General features: G+C 38.8%; 1 protein-coding gene across 3 annotated transcripts in view; it reads left to right on the forward strand.

The window, feature by feature from the left end:
• golga2 (golgin A2) overlaps window positions 1-19,109 on the forward strand; it is an 87,130-nt gene that overhangs the window by 19,114 nt on the left and 48,907 nt on the right. For 2 of the 3 annotated variants that reach the window (XM_073052812.1, XM_073052815.1), the window contains 5 exons: window positions 4,643-4,789; window positions 5,365-5,408; window positions 7,073-7,136; window positions 8,629-8,685; window positions 12,294-12,374. In XM_073052812.1, the coding sequence (XP_072908913.1) occupies window positions 4,643-4,789; window positions 5,365-5,408; window positions 7,073-7,136; window positions 8,629-8,685; window positions 12,294-12,374 (393 nt within the window). The remainder of the gene's footprint in view (window positions 1-4,642; window positions 4,790-5,364; window positions 5,409-7,072; window positions 7,137-8,628; window positions 8,686-12,293; window positions 12,375-19,109) is intronic. The other variant, XM_073052814.1, reaches the window with a different exon arrangement.

Consider the following 19,109-nt stretch of genomic DNA (forward strand, 5'->3'; position numbering starts at 1 on the left):
TAGTCAGCATCCTGTGTGATTGCATGTTCCTGCTTGTTTTAACAGTCTGAGGCAAACAAATTGAAACTTAGTACTGTACATAGATGCTGTTATTAATTGAGGGGTGCAGTTGCCTCAGTGAGCATATTATAGTATTAAGTAGCCTTTATTAGGTATGGACCATTCTTTGCTGCATTACTGCATTACAAATATTGTAATTATAATATGTAAAAGATGTGTTGTGGTATTGATAGAATAAATATTCTGAAAACTCTACAAGTCCAGCAGTACCCAAATTCCAAGGGGTTGGATTAATGGAGTTACTGATACCCTAGCGTAGTCTTGGACAAAGTGTATCAGTGCTAATGTGGATCATTGATGGACTGTAGAAGTGGAAGCCCTGCTGACATTCTGTGTTTAGTACTGTGGTGTGAATAGTTTGGCACTTGCCAAATGGCACTAAGATGTTTATTTCTTCCTGTCTTTGTTCAAGCTGCAACGTTTTCTCTTTGGAGTGGTAAAACATAATTCCATATTTTCTGGAGATGAACTCGTATTTTCTGAAATTAACAAATTTCATCAGTATCTTTTGGTATAGTCCTGGTCTTGGGTACAGTCTGTGTGGGGTTTTAGTGGGTGTTCTGCTTTCTTTCTACACCCCAGAATTGGTCACTGTGAATTGCCTGTGGCATGTAGGCGACAGGCAAAGTCTGGGGATAGTTGATAGGAATGTCTGAGGGGAAAGCTACATGGTGAAAATTATTGGGAAATACTATTGCTCTGTAAATCAATGGGCTGAAATGACTCTCTCATGCAGTTATGTGGTGGAACAGGCTTACTTGTGGTCTACTGCTTCCTGTTAATAATAATCACTGCAGGGGGTGGGGCCATTGCCCGTTTCGATACTGTTCCAGTCATTTAAATGAAGTGGAAATGCCACACTTATTACAAGGGTCATTAAGAAGAAAATAGGGATTGTCGAGGATTTTTAGAAAGAAGAGTCGGATAGCAGATTGGCTGACTGGCATGAAGCAAAGAATGGCAATAAAGGGGGCCTTTTCTGGTAAGCTGCTGGTGACAAGTGGTGTTCTTCAGAGGTCTGTGTTGGGACTGCTTTTCACGTTGTATATTTGGTTGAAGGAATTGATGCCTTTGTGGGCGATTTGAAGACAGGTGGTGATGAGGGAGTAGGGAGGCTGCAAGAAGAACTTCAATTAGGAGAATAGGCAAAGAAGTGTCAGATGGAATACAGTGTCCGAAAGTGTATGGGCATGCACTTAGTAGAAGGAATAAAGGTGTAGACTGTTTTCTCAACAGGAAGAAAATTCAGAGATGCAAAGGGTTTTGGGAGTCCTCCTGTAGAATTCCTTAAAGGTAAACTGGCAAGTTGAGTTCATGGTAGGGAAGGCAAATGCAATGTTAGCGTTCATTTCATGAGGATTGCAACATAAAAGTAAGGATGTAATGCTGAGATTTTATAAGGCATTGGTTAGACTGCACTTGGAATATTGTGAGCACTTTTATGCTCCTTATCTAAGAAAAGATGTGCTGCCATTGGATAGGGTCTAGAGGAGGTTCATGAGAACAGTTCCAGGAATGAAAGGGTTAATGAATGAGGACTGTTGGATGGCGCTGAGCCTATACGTGCTGGGGTTTACAAGAATGAGGCAGGGGGAATTCACATTGAAATCTATTGAATATTGAAAGATAGTGGATGTGGAGAGATGATTCCTATAGTGGAGGAGTCCAGGACCAGAGGGCACAGTCTCAGAATAGAGGGACATTCTTTTAGAACAGAGATGAGGAATTTCTTTAGCCAGAGGGCAGTGAATTCAGAATTCATTGCCACTGACAGTTGTGGAGGCCGTCTTTGGTTATATTTAAAGAGGAGGTTGATAGATTCTTGATTGGTAACAATGCCAGAGGTTACGGGGATATGGCAGAAGAATGGGTTTAAAGGGATACTAAATCAGCCATGATAGAATGGCACAACAGACTCAATGAGCCCCATGGCCTAATTCTATTCATATATCTTATGATCTAATAGAATGCTACTTTGGTCACATCATATCTTGGAGTCTGTAACATACTAAAATCTGGCATTGTTTTCAGTTCAAAAAATAATTTGATACTGGTTTTAATTCATGTAATCTTTGTATTTGCGACTTTCCATTACTGGTTCAAATTACTGATATAAAGAGAAAATGACCTGAATTTATTTGAGAGTTGAATGGCCCTAATCATGTTACTTAATTCAAGCTTAAAATTCCATTGATGTGCTATACTCTTGAGTATGATCTAGTGTAATGGACACCCATTGTTAAATTCTGTCAGAATTTTTTCTTCATTACCTGAATATGTGGGCTAACAAGGTCAGAAACCTGTTAACTTGAAATCCATATACACATTCAATAAATGCTTCAGTATGGTAGTTTTACAAAGTTACCAGGACCACAGAAACCCTTCCTTAAATAATATTCCAAGATTATTTGGTAGATTAAAATTTTGAAATAACTTTGCAAGCAGTAGTAGGGCATTAATTTCCCTGTCATTTGTAATTCTGGAGGTTTCTCATCTCCATTATGCTATCAGCATAATGTTTCTTGAAATTGTAATTTAAGAGTATGCTGGATAAATGCTAGTTACAATTGAAGATAATCACATTGAAGATATTTGATATCTCTGATTCCAAATGGCCCCATGAACCTTTTTCTTTATCTGAGATAATGAAAATAATAAATAAATAATACAGCAATGATTCCAGTAAATATTTTGGCTGTAAATCCATCAATTTAAAACCATGTTCTTGTTATGGCACAAGGGTGCCATGGTGCTGCAGCAGTTAGTGTGTCAGTATTACAGCTTGGGGTGTCGGAGTTCTGAGTTCAATTCTGGTACTGTCTGTTAGGAGTTTGTATGTTCTCTCCAGGACTGCGTATATTTCTTCTGGGTTCTGTAGTTCCCTCCCACAGTCCAAAGATATATCACTTGATAGGATAATTGGTCAATGTAAATTGTCCTCTGACTAGGCATGGGTTAAAAAGGATTGCTGAGTGGCATAGCTCATTGGGCCAGAAGGGTCTGTTCTGTGCTGTATCTCTTTTAATAAAGAGAGAGGGGGGCATTTGTGTTGTTGAGTCTGCATGATAATAGCAATTCCATCTAACTCTTTCCTATCTCTTTCCCATAATCCTGCAAAGTATTTTCCCTTTCCCTTTTGCCAAAAACTTTAAATTTGATTTCCCTGTTCTGAGCCATTCTCTAGTCAGAATCGGGTTTAATTATCACTGGCGTATATTATGAAATTTGTTGTTATGTGACTGGAGTATATTGCAATACATAATAAAAAATGTAAAGTAAGGTAAGAAGTATATATTAAAAAAAGTTAAATTAAATTAGTACAAAAAGAGAAAAATCAAGAAGTAGTGCTCATGGGTTCCACATCCATTCAGAAATGGTTTGGCAGAGGGGAAGAAGCTATTCCTGTGTCAGTGAGTGTGTGCCTTCAGCTCCTGTACCTCCTTCCCAATGGTAGCAATGAAGACATGTCACATCCTAGATGATGGGGATGCTTAATGATGGATGCCGCCTTTCTGACCCTTCGCTCCTCGAACATAACCTGGATGCTGGGGAGATTGGTGCCCACGGTGGAGCTGACTGAGTATACAACTTTCTGCAGCTTATTTTGATCCTGTGCAGTGCCCCCGCACCCCCCCCCCTCACCCATACCAGATGGTGATGCAGCCAGTTAGAATGCTTTCCACTGTACATGTAAAAATCTGAAAGTGTCTTTAGTGACTAACCAAATCTTCTCAAACTCTTAATGAAATGTAGCCACTATCGTGCCTTCTTTGTAACTGCATCGATTTGTTGAACCCAGGATAGATCCTCAGAGTTGATAACAGTTTTCCCTATTTGTACAATCAAGTGTTTTTCAAGCTTCATGACTCGAACAAACCAACCAACTTCTCCATTCTAACTCTGCACCAATTGTAACACATCTTTTCTATACCCTATCTGGGCACACACTTCTTGCTCATTGTCGTGAACAGAATATACCAACTGTGGCAACATCAAATTTAGTTTTATTTCATCACAGAATTTACAAGCTATATTTTGCATCTGAGTCAAGTTGTCTTTATATATGGACAAATTCTCTACTGTTAATGGTCTTTTTACACTCCTCTCTTCATCAGCCACCTTTTATGAAAATTATTGCCTGTTGCTTCATTATTTACCATCCAATCATGTGCCTGAGTACTGTGGCTGTTTAAAATCAATAATTCAACTCTGGGTTATGGTCCTCTATTTTGCATACTAATACTCACATCTCTGCTTCTTTTGAAGTGACTAAATATAGCTTCAAGTAACTTGCAATTCATATGCAATACTGACTTTTTGATTCGCTGGTCAAAATTCACCGAGTCATACCTTTTGTGTGTGTCAGTTGTCACTGGTTTAGTCATGAATATAGTTTTTAAAGTATCTTGTCTGTCTTGTCAGCTGGTTGTGAGGCAATAACTTTGGATGATATAAAATTGTGTATTAAACTTTTGTACTGTTCATGCAGTGATGTCTTTTGATACTTTTTATCACAGTAGGTCAATTCTGAGAGGGTGTGTATGTGGCTTTCTTGCTTTTAACAACTGTTTTATTTTAACAGGCTTGCTTAGAGAACGACATTGATAAACTTGGCAGTGAGCAGAAGGTTGACGAAGCTACAATTGCTCGAATCAATACCTCCAACAGCAGCTTGCCAAATACAACAATTGTAACACCACATGCAATACAGAATGAAACGTTCTCCCAGGTCTGCTTTCTCCCTTTTTAAATGAACATGCACATTTTTCGTAGTAGTTTGCATTTTGTAGTGTGACTTTCAACTTTAAAAGCATGTTAGTTAACTCAAAATTGTAACTGTTTAGTGCAACCGCGTGCAAATTTAAACATTTGTTAAATTAGTCCTCCATGTGGAAGAAGGGCAGTGTGTTTAATAAGATTGACTTGAGAGCCCTTTTGATATAGATTCTTATTTTATTTAATTCTAGCAGGTTCTTCGTCACTGGTTAGTTACATAGCTATTTTGTTGCTGCGGTGATAATTCTCGAACTGCAGTGCTATTATCTTATTCACACTATATGCCAAGCTGCTTGAGTGTATTTTCCTTGCAGATTCAATTAAATCATTGACCTGCTTTTGGCAGAAAGAGACAGATAAAGAATGAAACTTGGGTGGTGCTCTTGTATTCACTGACGTAGATTTGGCCAGCTCCTTGAAAGAACAGAACTGAAATTGCGGTCTCCTATGCATTTTTTTTGTGCTTACTAGCTCCGGTTATCTAGCCACAAAGTTTTTGTAAGCTAAAACAAATCTTTGTCTGTGTAGATGTTACATTCAACTGGAGATGAAGACCAAAGTGAAGAAGGCAGGTAGGAGCATCTTTGATGTTTCACTAAACAGTCCCTCACAATCGAATGGTAGTTCTCCTTTCACTAGACTGTCAGTAAAAAGCAGTGGATATATGAACATACCTGATTGAACTGGGTGGGGGGGGGGGAACATACAGTGCAACAGCACGATGACATATTTTATCTGAAACAATATTGAATTAAACAAACACGAGGAAATCTGCAGATGCTGGAAATTCAAGCAACACATACAAAGTGCTGGTGGAACGCAGCAGGCCAGGCAGCATCTATAGGAAGAAGTAGAGTCAATGTTTCGGGCCGAAACCCTTCATCAGGACTCACGATGAAGGGTCTCGGCCCGAAACGTCAACTCTACTCCTTCCTATACATGCTGCCTGGCCTGCTGCGTTTCACCAGCATTTTGTATGTGTTGCTTGAATTAAACAGTGTAATTTGCATTAAAGGTGCAGCCTTGATGGCAATTTAAGCAGACTAATTGAATGTTTGGTGTAATTTTAAGGTAATTTGATTTCCTTCTTTCTGTATCAGAATCTGTACCACATTTTGGTAAATAAGGACAGTGATGATGTTGCTCACTGGCAGTTAGAATTAAAATTTCTGGCCTCCATCGGTCGTGGTCGACCATGGGTACTGTGCCTCTGGTAGTCACCGGGAGTGGCCTCTACAGGGCGCAAGCCAGGGCAGAGTTGATATGGAGATCCGTCTGTTGCCCATGCAGTGGGATCCCCCTCTCCATGCTGATGACAGATCCAAAGGAACAATGAAAGTCGATACAGTTTGGTGCCAGCAGCATCGCAGGAGTTGCCGTGCCGGTGCTGGGTACAGCAGTCAGCCGTCTTCGGGACTCTGACTCAGGACTTTTCCTCGGCGTTTTCTCCCAAAGCCTTTCCCGTGAGCGGGTATAGCCGCAAGGCAGTTGAGGTTTGAAATTGGAGTTTTCCCTCTCCTAGATGAGCTACCATCCGTGGTTAACGAGCCCCATCTGCCCAGAGCAACTGGTTTTAAGGAGCCAGTGGACCGCCTTTGCCCCTTCTCCTGTCAGTGAGAACAGCTCCGCCGGGCATAAGAACTATGCCACATGTGAAGGCCAGGAGTTCCACATGTGAAGGCCAGGAGTTGGACTGGGTTGTCAGAGGCTGTTTGAGATGCACGCCATGAAGAGTATTTGTTTAGCAGTGGGAGCTCATCCCACTACCAGCCTTCGGCTATGACTACATAAAAATATGTGCAGTGCAGAAGCAACTTTATCCTCTCCTGTCCCACCAGTTGAATAACAAAGTTTCCTTCTTTATGCATGGTTCATGGATGCTGTTTTCCCTTGCTTCTTTAATTAAATTAACACCTTCACTTCTTGCCCATGACTATAACTTCTAACAGCTATTTCATAGCTGGACACATTCCCAAAATAGCCCAATCATGTTCAATTCACAGAAAAAAAAACACTTTGAAGCAGTATTTATGATTGGGACTAGAAATCCAGTCTTATTGTTATTTTTCATAAGCTCTTTCTGATTGAGGGGTGCTGAGATTGGTTAGCAGACCAGATGTCATCATTACGTGTTCACCCTGTGACCATCACATCTTGAGTTCTCATGATAAATTTGCTGAACTGTTGAGGATTAAGAGTAAATTTTTACAGACACATTTGTTTTATGACTTTATAGGGGTGTCTCCTCTACAGAAAGCCTTCGACAATTATCTGCTCAGTTAAATGGCTTGGTGACTCAGGTGAGGCTGTCTCCATTGGGCTGAATTTTGTATTTTAATCAAATCCAGTTGTATTAAGTATGAAAACTCACCTTTCTTCTTTTCATTATTCTGTTCAAATTTTATTGAGCATTGCGTGTAATCCAATCAAAATTTTATTCCTACTGTTGGATCGCCATTTATTTTCCGATTCTTAGGGTTCTTTGGGGAGTCAGGAATGATAAGCCATCTTAATACCAAAATTTTAGTTTATTTTAGAGTATAAACAAACCTGCAAATACTAAGCAAACTGAAGAAATGATGAGAAATGATGCTAAGAGGTGTAAGACAAAGGAATGAAGATGGCGCTTCTTATCACTTTTATAATAAGATGAGGAAAATTCCTCAGATAGAAATGAATTAGTTAATAGGCTACATAATTAAAACAATTACATCATGTGGGTAATGTGCTAATAATTAGCCAAAGAAAAATGAGAAAGGTGATAAATTTAAAGTAAATGCTTTCTGCCAGTGAGTGTGAAAAATACGAGTTTGTTAAAAAGTACAAATCTTATAAAAAGTTTTTTTTTAAAAAAAAAAGTAGTTTCCAACTTTAATGTTCCTGAGATCAGTAAGAAAAGGGATTGGCTACTGGATTCATCTCATCTTCTATCCCTAGAATCTAACTTTTCCACCTTTTTAATATATTTGTGTGTCTATTGCAAAAGCTTTTCCCACCCAAAAGCTACCATTCATGGTTCTCTTTTGAAACTTCTCGTATCCCTGAATTGCCAATAAACCTGTCTTCACGTATACCTTATGCCATTTTTCTGTTCTGAAATAAGTTAAAGCTCAATGCCTTCAAAATATGGAATTAATTGGCTTTTAATTAATACAGCTTTAAATTTCATAATTGACTGTTAGTCACTGTGTGAAGTAACAAACCAGAATAAACTGCTGCTTGTAATTTATTAAGGCTGGGTCTAGGAAATATAATGCTTGTCATAGTTTATATAACTTGAGAAGGTACTGAACTACTCTCCCTCTAGTCATATTGGTATTGATTTACTATGTAGAAGTTGGAAAACTTCAGAACAATGATGCATTAACCTGTGCTAGTAGGTATCAGTTTGTAATACGTTTCAAAGTCAGGGCTCATGAAGTCTGGATTGCCCTACCTCTGAATTTTTAATAAAACCATTGAGCCTGTGTTACGTATCAATCAATACAGGATGTCCTACTTTTATTTGTATATAAGATTTAAAAAAAGATTATAAAACAAATGCATTAGGGTGTTCATATGAATTTGTCTGTAATTTCCAATATGCCACCTGAATTTCTCAGTTGGATTGGCACACAATCTCCTCCTTTCCCAAGTTTTGAAGAGAATTGTGACGCTGAAGCAGCTGGTAAAATCTTTGACTAGGATTAGATATACAAGTGTTATTGCAATTTAAATGTACATTTGATTTGATTTTGTTTTGGATACTTACATAGAACATTTTAATTTACCTTCTCATTCTCCACTCCCTAGACTACTTACGTGAATGGTGAAAGTGGAGCCTGTACCATCAGCTCGAAAGAACTGGAGGTAGGGTGATGGAAGTGGGTTCTTAACTGTAAAGTTTTAATGCACGAAAAAATGTTAAATTTAGAACAGTTTGTTCACTTTTAGCAATGACTTTCATTTCTGAGGGGCTTTTAATTTTTCTCAGTGTGATTTTACAGATTCTTTGAATTCTGAACTTTTCCAGCTTTTGTGTGGAGAGTAATTTCAGGGGGAAAATGACCTGGTTTTGCTAAGATTAGATCCTTGTGAAAGCTTCAGGTTGGTAGGATTCTGACGGAATGGTCATCACCTTAGCATTTTTTATTACGTCGAGACAGTATGGCAAGACAGCATACGCTTAGGGATTTGCGGCATAGGCTGAGGTTAGTTTTAGAATTTAAGAGAGTACTTTCTGAATGCTGATACCTAGAAGCAGCAGAGTTTCAAGGTGGTTTAATGTGAAATGCTACAGGAAATAATGCCATGATAGATACAGGAAATAATTTTAAAAATGCTGTTAGATTTTGGGTTTAAAAGGGAAGAGAGAATTTTTTTTATGGCTGCACAGCTCAGACAAGAGCTGGGATGTGGTGAGTAACTTAGGGCGTCAAAGTTATTAAGTAGCTATTGGTTACTGAGAAAGAGAGAGTGTAGGTTTCTCAGAGTCTTGCTTACATCTGAGGTTTAATTTGTATGGAGTGAATACACATCCTAAGAGTTGCATTTTCTGAAATTTAGAAGTGATGGATTGATCAAGATTTGCAAGATATTAAGCAATGCAGATAGGGTCATTAGAAACTATTTTCACCAGGTGTCTGGATTGGGAGAATAATTTTGAAAAATCTTAAGATAGAAATTAGGAAACTACAGAGTAGAAATTTGGATTCCTCTTTCATAAATGGCAATTCAGCTCTGTTAATTGTTAAATTTGCCTTGAGTTTAATAGATTTGTGTTAACTGGATGCTTGAGAAAAATCTGGTACAGAATTAGGTCACAGATCCCCATTAATTTCACTGAGCAGCTGAATAGTCAGGTTGGGCTAAAAAACATACTCATCCTACTTTTCCAGTAGTGCACAGGCTTGAGTTATGTGACTTCTTGCACAAGCTGATAGGTTCCTCTCAAATATACTTTTTATGCAAAATTTTATTTATAGTCTAGGGACCTCTAATTCTGCACAGGTCTCGACACTAGTCATTCTTGTTATTCCTACTGAAGCAATGCATTTTGGACTACTTGCAACAGAAATGCTAGCCGTTATTCATGTGTGACTCGAGCTTGTTCAGAAGACATATGGTCTCCCTCTTATCAGCTTGTCAGCAACAATTGTCCCAATCTGCAACTTGAAGTGCAGTAATCACTGGCAGTGCTGTTTTTGCCTTCATCAATAATTGATTATTTTTATCAGCAAATTGAAAGTGAGTTTTCTCTGATTTCAAAATATCTCTGCACAACTCTGTATAAGTTTTAGTGAATATGATTGCAAATGGATAAAGTGATCTCTATATGATTGTGGCTTGTAGCTAATGACAAAGTAAATGAAACTGGGGCCATGTCCATCAAGATTAAAGCATGCACCGCCAGAGTCTTGCAAAACTAATTTGTGTCAGGTGACTTCATGTGTCTCAGAACAGTTGTGGCTGTTCACAAAATTATCGTAGCTCTATGAAATGAAAGATTTTTCCATTGAGTTCATTATTTTATGTTCAGATTACTTTCTAAAAGGAGATTCGTATATAGTATGTTTTCTAAAAATACTGAAATCCATTGTATTTGCACGTCAATTTGATTTTATTTTTTCTATTAGTTCTGAAGTGGGGAGCATTTCTACTGCAGGGATCAGAGAAATCTATTTTTGTATTGGTGCACTGTTTGGCACCACAGTGCTTTGGCAATTAATTCTATTCAAAAAATGGGCTTTGATTATTATGCTCCCATCACATTTTCAAGATCTGATACCTTTACTTTCCTCATTTTTTTAGTTCCCTAGCTATCTTAAGAATTCTTAAGCAAAATTTCTGTGGATATTTACAATCAAGATAGTTATTCAGTTTCAAATTACTTTTTGAATTAAATAATGCACAGTTGCATTATAAGGACCAATTTTAATATTGGTTTTCAAGGCTATTAACTACTGACAAAACTAATATAGGTTTAATAGCTATTGAAAAGCTTCATTGTAACACTTCAGAGATATTTTCCCATTCCAATAGTTGGCTGTCATTTCCATCTCTGTAATTTAGTTAAAATGCTGGACATTTGGGCAGCTGCATCAACCATCTGTATTGGATTTAAACCCAAAAATGTAGGCATCTTCAGCGACACACAAAATGCTGGAGGAACTCAGCAGGTCAGACATCATCTATGAAAATGAATAAACAGTCAACTTTTTGGGCCGAGATCCTTCATCAGGACGGAGAAGAAAGGGGGAAGATGGCAGAATAGAAAGGTGGGGGGAGGGGAAGCAGGCCAGTTAGAAGGTGATAGGTGAAACTAAGTGAGTGAGAAAGGTCAAGGACTGAAGAAGAAGGAATCTTATAGGAGGGGAGAAAGGAGCATAGGAGAAAGGGAAGGAGGACGGAACCCAGGAGGAGGTGAGAGGTCAGAGGGGGAAGAGTGGGAGAGGGTGGTAGGAGATTTTGCTTTACCAAGAGGAGGCCACGGACTGGCAAGTCAGAATGGGAATGGTAATCAGAATTAAAATCAAGATAGTCTGCAGATGCTGGAAATCCATGAGAATGGGGATTAAAATGTTTGGCCACTGGGATGTTCCCCTGGTGATGAGTGGAGCAGAGATGCTTGACAACATGGTCCCCCAATCATTGCTTCTAATCTGGTATAGTGAAAAGAATATCTTAACGATGAATTAATTACTTTCAAAAAAGTGAGCAGATCTGTACAAATGTTGATGCTGATAGATTTCAGCCACAAGTTAAAAGTATTGCAAATGCCAAATATACATTTGAATAAAGAAAAAACTTGCTAACACTGTTTTGAAATGTCTATCCAGTGATAGCTATAACCTTTCATTGTGCACTGTGCAAAAATAACAGCACATATTATTAGCAATTGAAAACAGGGAAAATCTGCTTGATATACTAGGCCCGTCAGGCAAAATCTGTAGGGAGAGAAGAATTATCATTTTGTGTCAGTGATGCTTCATTGCCATTCTTTTGTTTTTGAAGCACATGTAGTCTGATAGTTCATCAGCCGACAAAATCCAGGTATATTGAATGGGCGGATTGGTTAGTAGATGCTTCTTCATACAATCAGCCCTTAATTTAAGAAAGTTAGAATTGTCTTTTTAAATTGAATGAATTGAATCTTAGTTGTGTTCAAAATTGCTTAATTTGAATCAGCAGATGTTTCGGGTCATTTTCAGACAAAAAAATATATTAATTAAATGAAGGTGACTGAATGCTGAACAGGGGTAACACTAGACTTAAGATCCTTTAAGCTGAAAGCACTGAACAGTTCGAAACATTTTTTGGATGGCAAAATAAAGAAAACCACAGAGATGGACTGGTGCAGTTTCATTTGCTTTTTAAGCATGCGCTGGTAGAAACCAACAATAACTGTTCACTTTTATTAATTTATCTTCTTTTCATGTTTTTGTTCTTCCACTCTCTGAATCTGCATGTGCACACAGACACGAAACCAAGAGCTGACTGTAGCCCTTGACTCCAGCAATTTATCAAATAAAGAATTATGTGCAAAGATAGAGGAATTGGTAAGGGAATGTAGAGTTTGTTGAAGCAGCATTTGATGATATCTAGGTATCTCTGTGCTTTCCTGCCTATTTAATTTAAGCAGCATGGTAAAAGAAGTTGATCAGTTATCACCAAACTAAATGTGTCAAGGCTGGAAAGCAGCCCTGCTCTTGCATTGTAAATATTAACAATTTATCCATATTCTATGTAGTATTAAGAGGGACATTAGTGAACTTTAATCATTACATGTAATATATATTCTTTCATGAATGTTTATCAAAAGTTCCATAAGTGCAGAGCAACAAGGGTTTCTTATAGATGAATGCTTGAGTCTTTTTTGTCTGCATTGTACAAGACAAGTCCCTGTTTTCATTTGGTCATTTTTTTTTTACCCTTTTCTCTTTTGGTTGGTGCTCCTCCTCTTGCATCTACATTTTCTATTCTGAGGGTATGTTGCATGACCTATTTACCCGATTGTCTGCAAGGCTGAAGGTATTGTTACCAAGTGATGGTTTCCAGACGATGTTTTTCATCATCATAGTCACTGCAGTTTGTTCTTGAAAGGAGCATGCATTCCAATCTGAAATATTGTCAGAATGAAATGCCACATTGCTATTAATAGCAACCTGTTTTATGGCAACCACTGAGCCACCGGCATTTATTTTGAATAAACTTTACATGTTAGAATATTTTGGGAGTCTACACTGCAATAAACAGGTCCATTCATATATTTGTAATCACAGTCAACATAAGAGATAGCTTCACACATTACAGGCATTTCATTGTTCCAAGGAAAGAGGCAATTAGTGCCTGCTGGAAGGAACATTTTAAGGAACTCCTCGGCTGTGCCTGTCTTTGATTTGAGTGTCCTCAACTTCATCTGGACCCTTACTCTTCTTGATATTTATAAATGACCTGGATGAGGAAGTGGAGGGATGGGTTTGTAAATTTGCTGATGACACAAAGGTTGGGGGTGTTGTGGATCATGTGGAGGGCTGTCAGAGGTTACAGGTGGACATTGATAGGATGCAAAACTGGGCTGAGAAGTGGCAGATGGAGTTAAACCCAGATAAGTGTGAAGTGGTTCATTTTGGTAGGTCAAATATGTTGGTAGAATATAGCATTAATGGTAAGACTGTTGGCAGTGTGGAGGATCAGAGGGATCTTGAGGTCCGAGTCCATAAGACACTCAAAGCTGCTATGTAGGTTGACTCTGTGGTTAAGAAAGCATATGGTGCATTGGCCTTCATCAACCATGGGATTGAGTTTTAAGAGCCGAGAGGTAATGTTGCAGCTATATAGGACCCTGGTCAGATCCCACTTGGAGTACAGTGCTCAATTCTGGTGGCCTCACTACAGGAAGGACGTGGAAACCGTAAAAAGGGTGCAGAGGAGATTTATAAGGATGTTGCCTGGATTGGGGAGCATGCCCCAATCTTACGAGAATAGGTTGAGTGAACTCGGCCTTTTCTTCTTGGAACGACAGAGGATGAGAGGTGACCTGATAGAGCTGTATATTATGATGATAGGCATTGATCATGTGGATAGAGGCTTTTTACCAGGGCTGAAATGGCTAGCATGAGAGACGTATTTTTAAGGTGCTTGGAAGTAGGTACAGAGGAGATCTCAGGGTTATGCTTTTTACTCAGAAAGTGGTGAATCTGTTTAATGGGCTGCCAGTGGTGGCGGTGGAGTCAGAAATGATAGGGTCTTTGAAGAGACTCCTGGATAAGTACATGGAGCTCAGAAAATTAGAGGGCTATGGGTAAGCCTAGGTAGTTCTAAGGTAAGGACATGTTCGGCACAGCTTTGTGGGACGAAGGGCCTGTATTGTGCTGTAGGTTTTCTATGTTTCTATTCTACAATAGACTGTCTAGTCCATTTGCAGCCACTCTTACTGACAAGGAGTTGAAAAGCCACATACCAAGTGAAAGACAACCAAGTCACAGGAGCAAATAGTACACCTGCTGAAGTTCTATTGCTGGATGAACATTATTCAGAAGTTCACACCCTTGCCTCCCAGATTTGTTTTATAGGACGATTTGTAAAGGGGTAATCATGGCCCCATTGAAGAAGGGTGATAAACCCAATTGTGGTACTACAAGGAGTCTCTCTGCAGACTGCTCACAACCAAAAGAAAATCTGCAGATGCTGGAAATCCAACAATTTCTGAGTTCCTCCAGCATTTTGTGTGTGTTCCCTGCAGTCTGCCGTAGTTGTAGTCACCACAGCGTAGGACTGTTACTCCTTGTAGTGAAAGAGCTGCTTCCCAAGTCACAATGTAGATTCCATTCCATCCAGATGGTCAATGGATGTAGTTTTCATCACATTTCGACTCCAAGAGAAATGCATGGAGAAGTACATCTATTGCCACACGTGGCTATTTATGACTTCACAAAAACAGTCTACTATCAGTCAAGAGAAATTATGGAGTTCCCTTCTCAAATCTGGATGCTGGTGGAAGTTAGCGTCCATCTTGAGTCCACTATCAGATGTCAGGTAGGTATGAATCAGCAAGTCGATGAACTCTGTATTGAAGGTAGATATCAATGATGAAATTAATTGTTGCTGATCTTCGTACCAGAAAAGCCTTTGGCCATCTGAAGAACAAAATGAAGATCAAGATCTTCAAAATGGCACAAAGTTTGTGATCTCTTGATTTCTGCTCTCCTTTGTGCATCTATGTGGACTAGTTATGGCAGCCACCTCAAAGAATGAAAATGATACCATCAATCCAGTCTCTGCAAAATCTTCCAAATCCACTGGCAAAATACTGTGTCCTTACAGCCTTGACAAGAGTTTTGAACATTGTTAGATGACATCAATATACTAATAGATTTTCAAACTTAAGTAGGGACAAGGTGTAAAAGAAGAAACATTATATGATAGATGTGTTATGGCCCTCTCCTCCCTTTTGCTCGACAGCCGGTTCATTCTTTATAGCTGCTGTTATTGCCCAACGTTACAGCAAATGAAAAAAAAACAGATTTGCATTGGAATTAATTTTAAAAAATCATCTTCTAGTGCAGTCCCTTAAGATCAAGGATTCAACTCTTGACAAGGCTGCTCCACAGAAAAGTCTCAATGCATAATTAGATCTAGAATAAGTCTTTGTTACATGGATCTTCTTTCCTTAAATGTGGCTTCGATGACTCATGCATCCATTTTCAGACTGTTGGCCTTATTTCTAGCTATTAATTTTCACTTGAGCAGTCTCCCAATGTGCATACAGATAAAGCATAAAATTTGTTGTTTGGATTTAATCAAACCTTAAATCACCAGATTGATTCACAGCTGTGAGGAGGAATAATTTGAAAACTGTATTTTACTCTTGACCTTTTGTAAATGTCAGGACTGTTCCTGTAATTTGGTGTCAATATACTTTCAAATTAGAGCTCCTCACTTATTCCCAGTGCATTCTACATCAAACTAGGGAAGCATCTAATTCCAATCTGGCCAGGCCACAGGTTCCTGAACAAACACGATTGTTAATTTGGACTGACGTTTTCTTTTCCATTTCCTAAGCCCTACAAAATGTGTTGTGCTTAGAAGGGTGCACAACTCATCAGTGAATTGCTTTGGTGCTAGAATTCTTGTTTTATGTTCTTAATTCCTTTCCCCAGCATGGAATTGCTTGAGCAAAATATCATGTGGAATGGAGGAATTTTCCTTTGGAATAGAAACTGCAATTCCCTGCAACTTTGATCATCTAATAACAAAAAAAGAAATGTTGTTTCTCCAAAAGTAAATATCTTCAAAGGTACAAACAAATTATATATTTTCTGAAGAATGGGGTGCACAAGGAATAATCTTGTTTATTGGAAATGTTGTTTTGAAAGACCAGAGAAGTTATCTGTAATCCAGATTCTGATGTTTATCACATGAAAAAATAAGATCCAGTGAAACTCTGATTCCAGGCATTTGATTTGACATTGTAACCTGATGTAACCAAGGCATGGCATTTCACAATCACCAGTAAATAATGTTTGGGTGGTAGTACGGTAGTATAGCACTTAGCATAAAGCTATTACAATCCCAGTGACCAGTGTTCAATTTCATCTGCTCTCTGTAAAGAGTCTCCCTGTGATTGTGTAGCTTTCATTTGGGTGCTCCGGTTTCCTCCCACATTACAAAGGCATGGGTTAATCAGTTCATGAGTGTAATTGGGCAATGCAGGCTCACTGGTCCGAATTTTTTTTTAATCATTAAATTGTGCAAGATTATTTGTATTGCACAATTATCTAAATTTGTTTCAAAGGTTGTGCTTTTGCACAATGCAGAAAGTTCATGTACAGAATTTAAATTCAGAGTCCAATGCAAAGCTTTAAGGAATGTGTGAATTATCTGCAGTGAATGAAAGCAATTACTCTGAGAGAAGCAAAGGGGACAGGACCCATGGAATGGGTACACAAGTTCGGCTATAGGATTTCATTGTATTTGGTTACGTAGTTCACATCAGCTCCAACCAGGGCAATATTGCTGTTCTACTTGAGTTCATTTGTTCTCACCCTAGTGCGTCAATGTTTGCATCACTCTTGTTAAATAAACACATTTCTGTCATGCCATCTATAATGTGTAGATCAACAGCTATTTCAAAAAAAAAGGAAGTCCATCATACAAAGTTCTTGTAACCATATAACAATCACAGCACGGAAACAGGCCATTCCGGCCCTCCTAGTCTGTGCCGAACTCTTAATCTCACCTAGTCCCACCTACCCGCACTCAGCCCATAACCCTCCACTCCTTTCCTGTCCATATACCTATCCAATTTTACCTTAAATGACACAACTGAACTGGCCTCTACTACTTCTACAGGAAGCTCATTCCACACAGCTATCACTCTCTGAGTAAAGAAATACCCCCTCGTGTTTCCCTTAAACTTTTGCCCCCTAACTCTCAAATCATGTCCTCTCGTTTGAATCTCCCCTACTCTCAATGGAAACAGCCTATTCATGTCAACTCTATCTATCCCTCTCAAAATTTTAAATACCTCGATCAAATCCCCCCTCAACCTTCTACGCTCCAATGAATAGAGACCTAACTTGTTCAACCTTTCTCTGTAACTTAAGTGCTGAAACCCAGGTAACATCCTAGTAAATCGTCTCTGCACTCTCTCTAATTTATTGATATCTTTCCTATAATTCGGTGACCAGAACTGTACACAATATTCCAAATTTGGCCTTACCAATGCCTTGTACAATTTTAACATTACATCCCAACTTCTGTACTCAATGCTCTGATTTATAAAGGCCAGCATTCCAAAAGCCTTCTTCACCACCCTATCTACATGAGACTCCACCTTCAGGGAACTATGCACTGTTATTCCTAGATCTCTCTGTTCCACTGCATTCCTCAATGCCCTACCATTTACCCTGAATGTTCTATTTGGATTATTCCTGCCAAAATGTAGAACCTCACACTTCTCAGCATTAAACTCCATCTGCCAACGTTCAGCCCATTCTTCTAACCGGCATAAATCTCCCTGCAAGCTTTGAAAACCCACCTCATTATCCACAACACCTCCTACCTTAGTATCATCGGCATACTTACTAATCCAATTTACCACCCCATCATCCAGATCATTTATGTATATTACAAACAACATTGGGCCCAAAACAGATCCCTGAGGCACCCCGCTAGTCACCGGCCTCCATCCCGATAAACAATTATCCACCACTACTCTCTGGCATCTCCCATCTAGCCACTGTTGAATCCATTTTATTACTCCAGCATTAATACCTAACGACTGAACCTTCTTAACTAACCTTCCATGTGGAACTTTGTCAAAGGCCTTGCTGAAGTCCATATAGACTACATCCACTGCCTTACCCTTGTCAACATTGCTCGTAACTTCTTCAAAAAATTCAATAAGGTTTGTCAAACATGACCTTCCACGCACAAATCCATGCTGGCTACTCCTAATCAGATCCTGTCTATCCAGATAATTATAAATACTATCTCTAAGAATACTTTCCATTAATTTACCCACCACTGATGTCAAACTGACAGGTCTATAATTGCCAGGCTTACTTCTAGAACCCTTTTTAAACAATGGAACCACATGAGCAATACGCCAATCCTCCGGCACAATCCCCGTTTCTAATGACATCTGAAAGATCTCCGTCAGAGCTCCTGCTATCTCTACACAAACTTCCCTCAAGGTCCTGGGGAATATCCTGTCAGGACCCAGAGATTTATCCACTTTTAAATTTCTTAAAAGCGCCAGTACTTCCACCTCTTTAATTGTCATAGGTTCCATAACTTCCTTACTTGTTTCCCACACCTTACACAATTCAATATCCTCCTTAGTGAATACCGAAGAGAAGAAATCGTTCAAAATCTCTCCCATCTCCCTCGGCTCCACACACAGCTGACCACCCTGATTCTCTAAGGGACCAATTTTATCCTTCACTATCCTCTTGCTTTTAATATAACTGTAGAAACCTTTTGGATTTACTTCCACCTTATTTGCCAAACCAAACTCATATCTTCTTTTAGCTTTTCTAATCTCTTTCTTAAGATTCCTTTTATATTCTTTATATTCCTCGAGCAATTCCTTTACTCCATGCTGCCTATATCTATTGTAGACATCCCTCTTTTTCCAAACCAAGTTTCTAATATCCCTTGAAAACCATGGTGTTTTCAAACCTTTAACCTTTCCTTTCAACCTAACAGGAACATAAAGATTCTGTACCCTCATAATTTCACCCTTAAATGACCTCCATTTCTCTATTACATCCTTCCCATAAAACAAC

Source organism: Hemitrygon akajei, chromosome 7 (genome assembly GCF_048418815.1).
Source record: "Hemitrygon akajei chromosome 7, sHemAka1.3, whole genome shotgun sequence".
NCBI classification, from domain to species: domain Eukaryota; kingdom Metazoa; phylum Chordata; class Chondrichthyes; order Myliobatiformes; family Dasyatidae; genus Hemitrygon; species Hemitrygon akajei.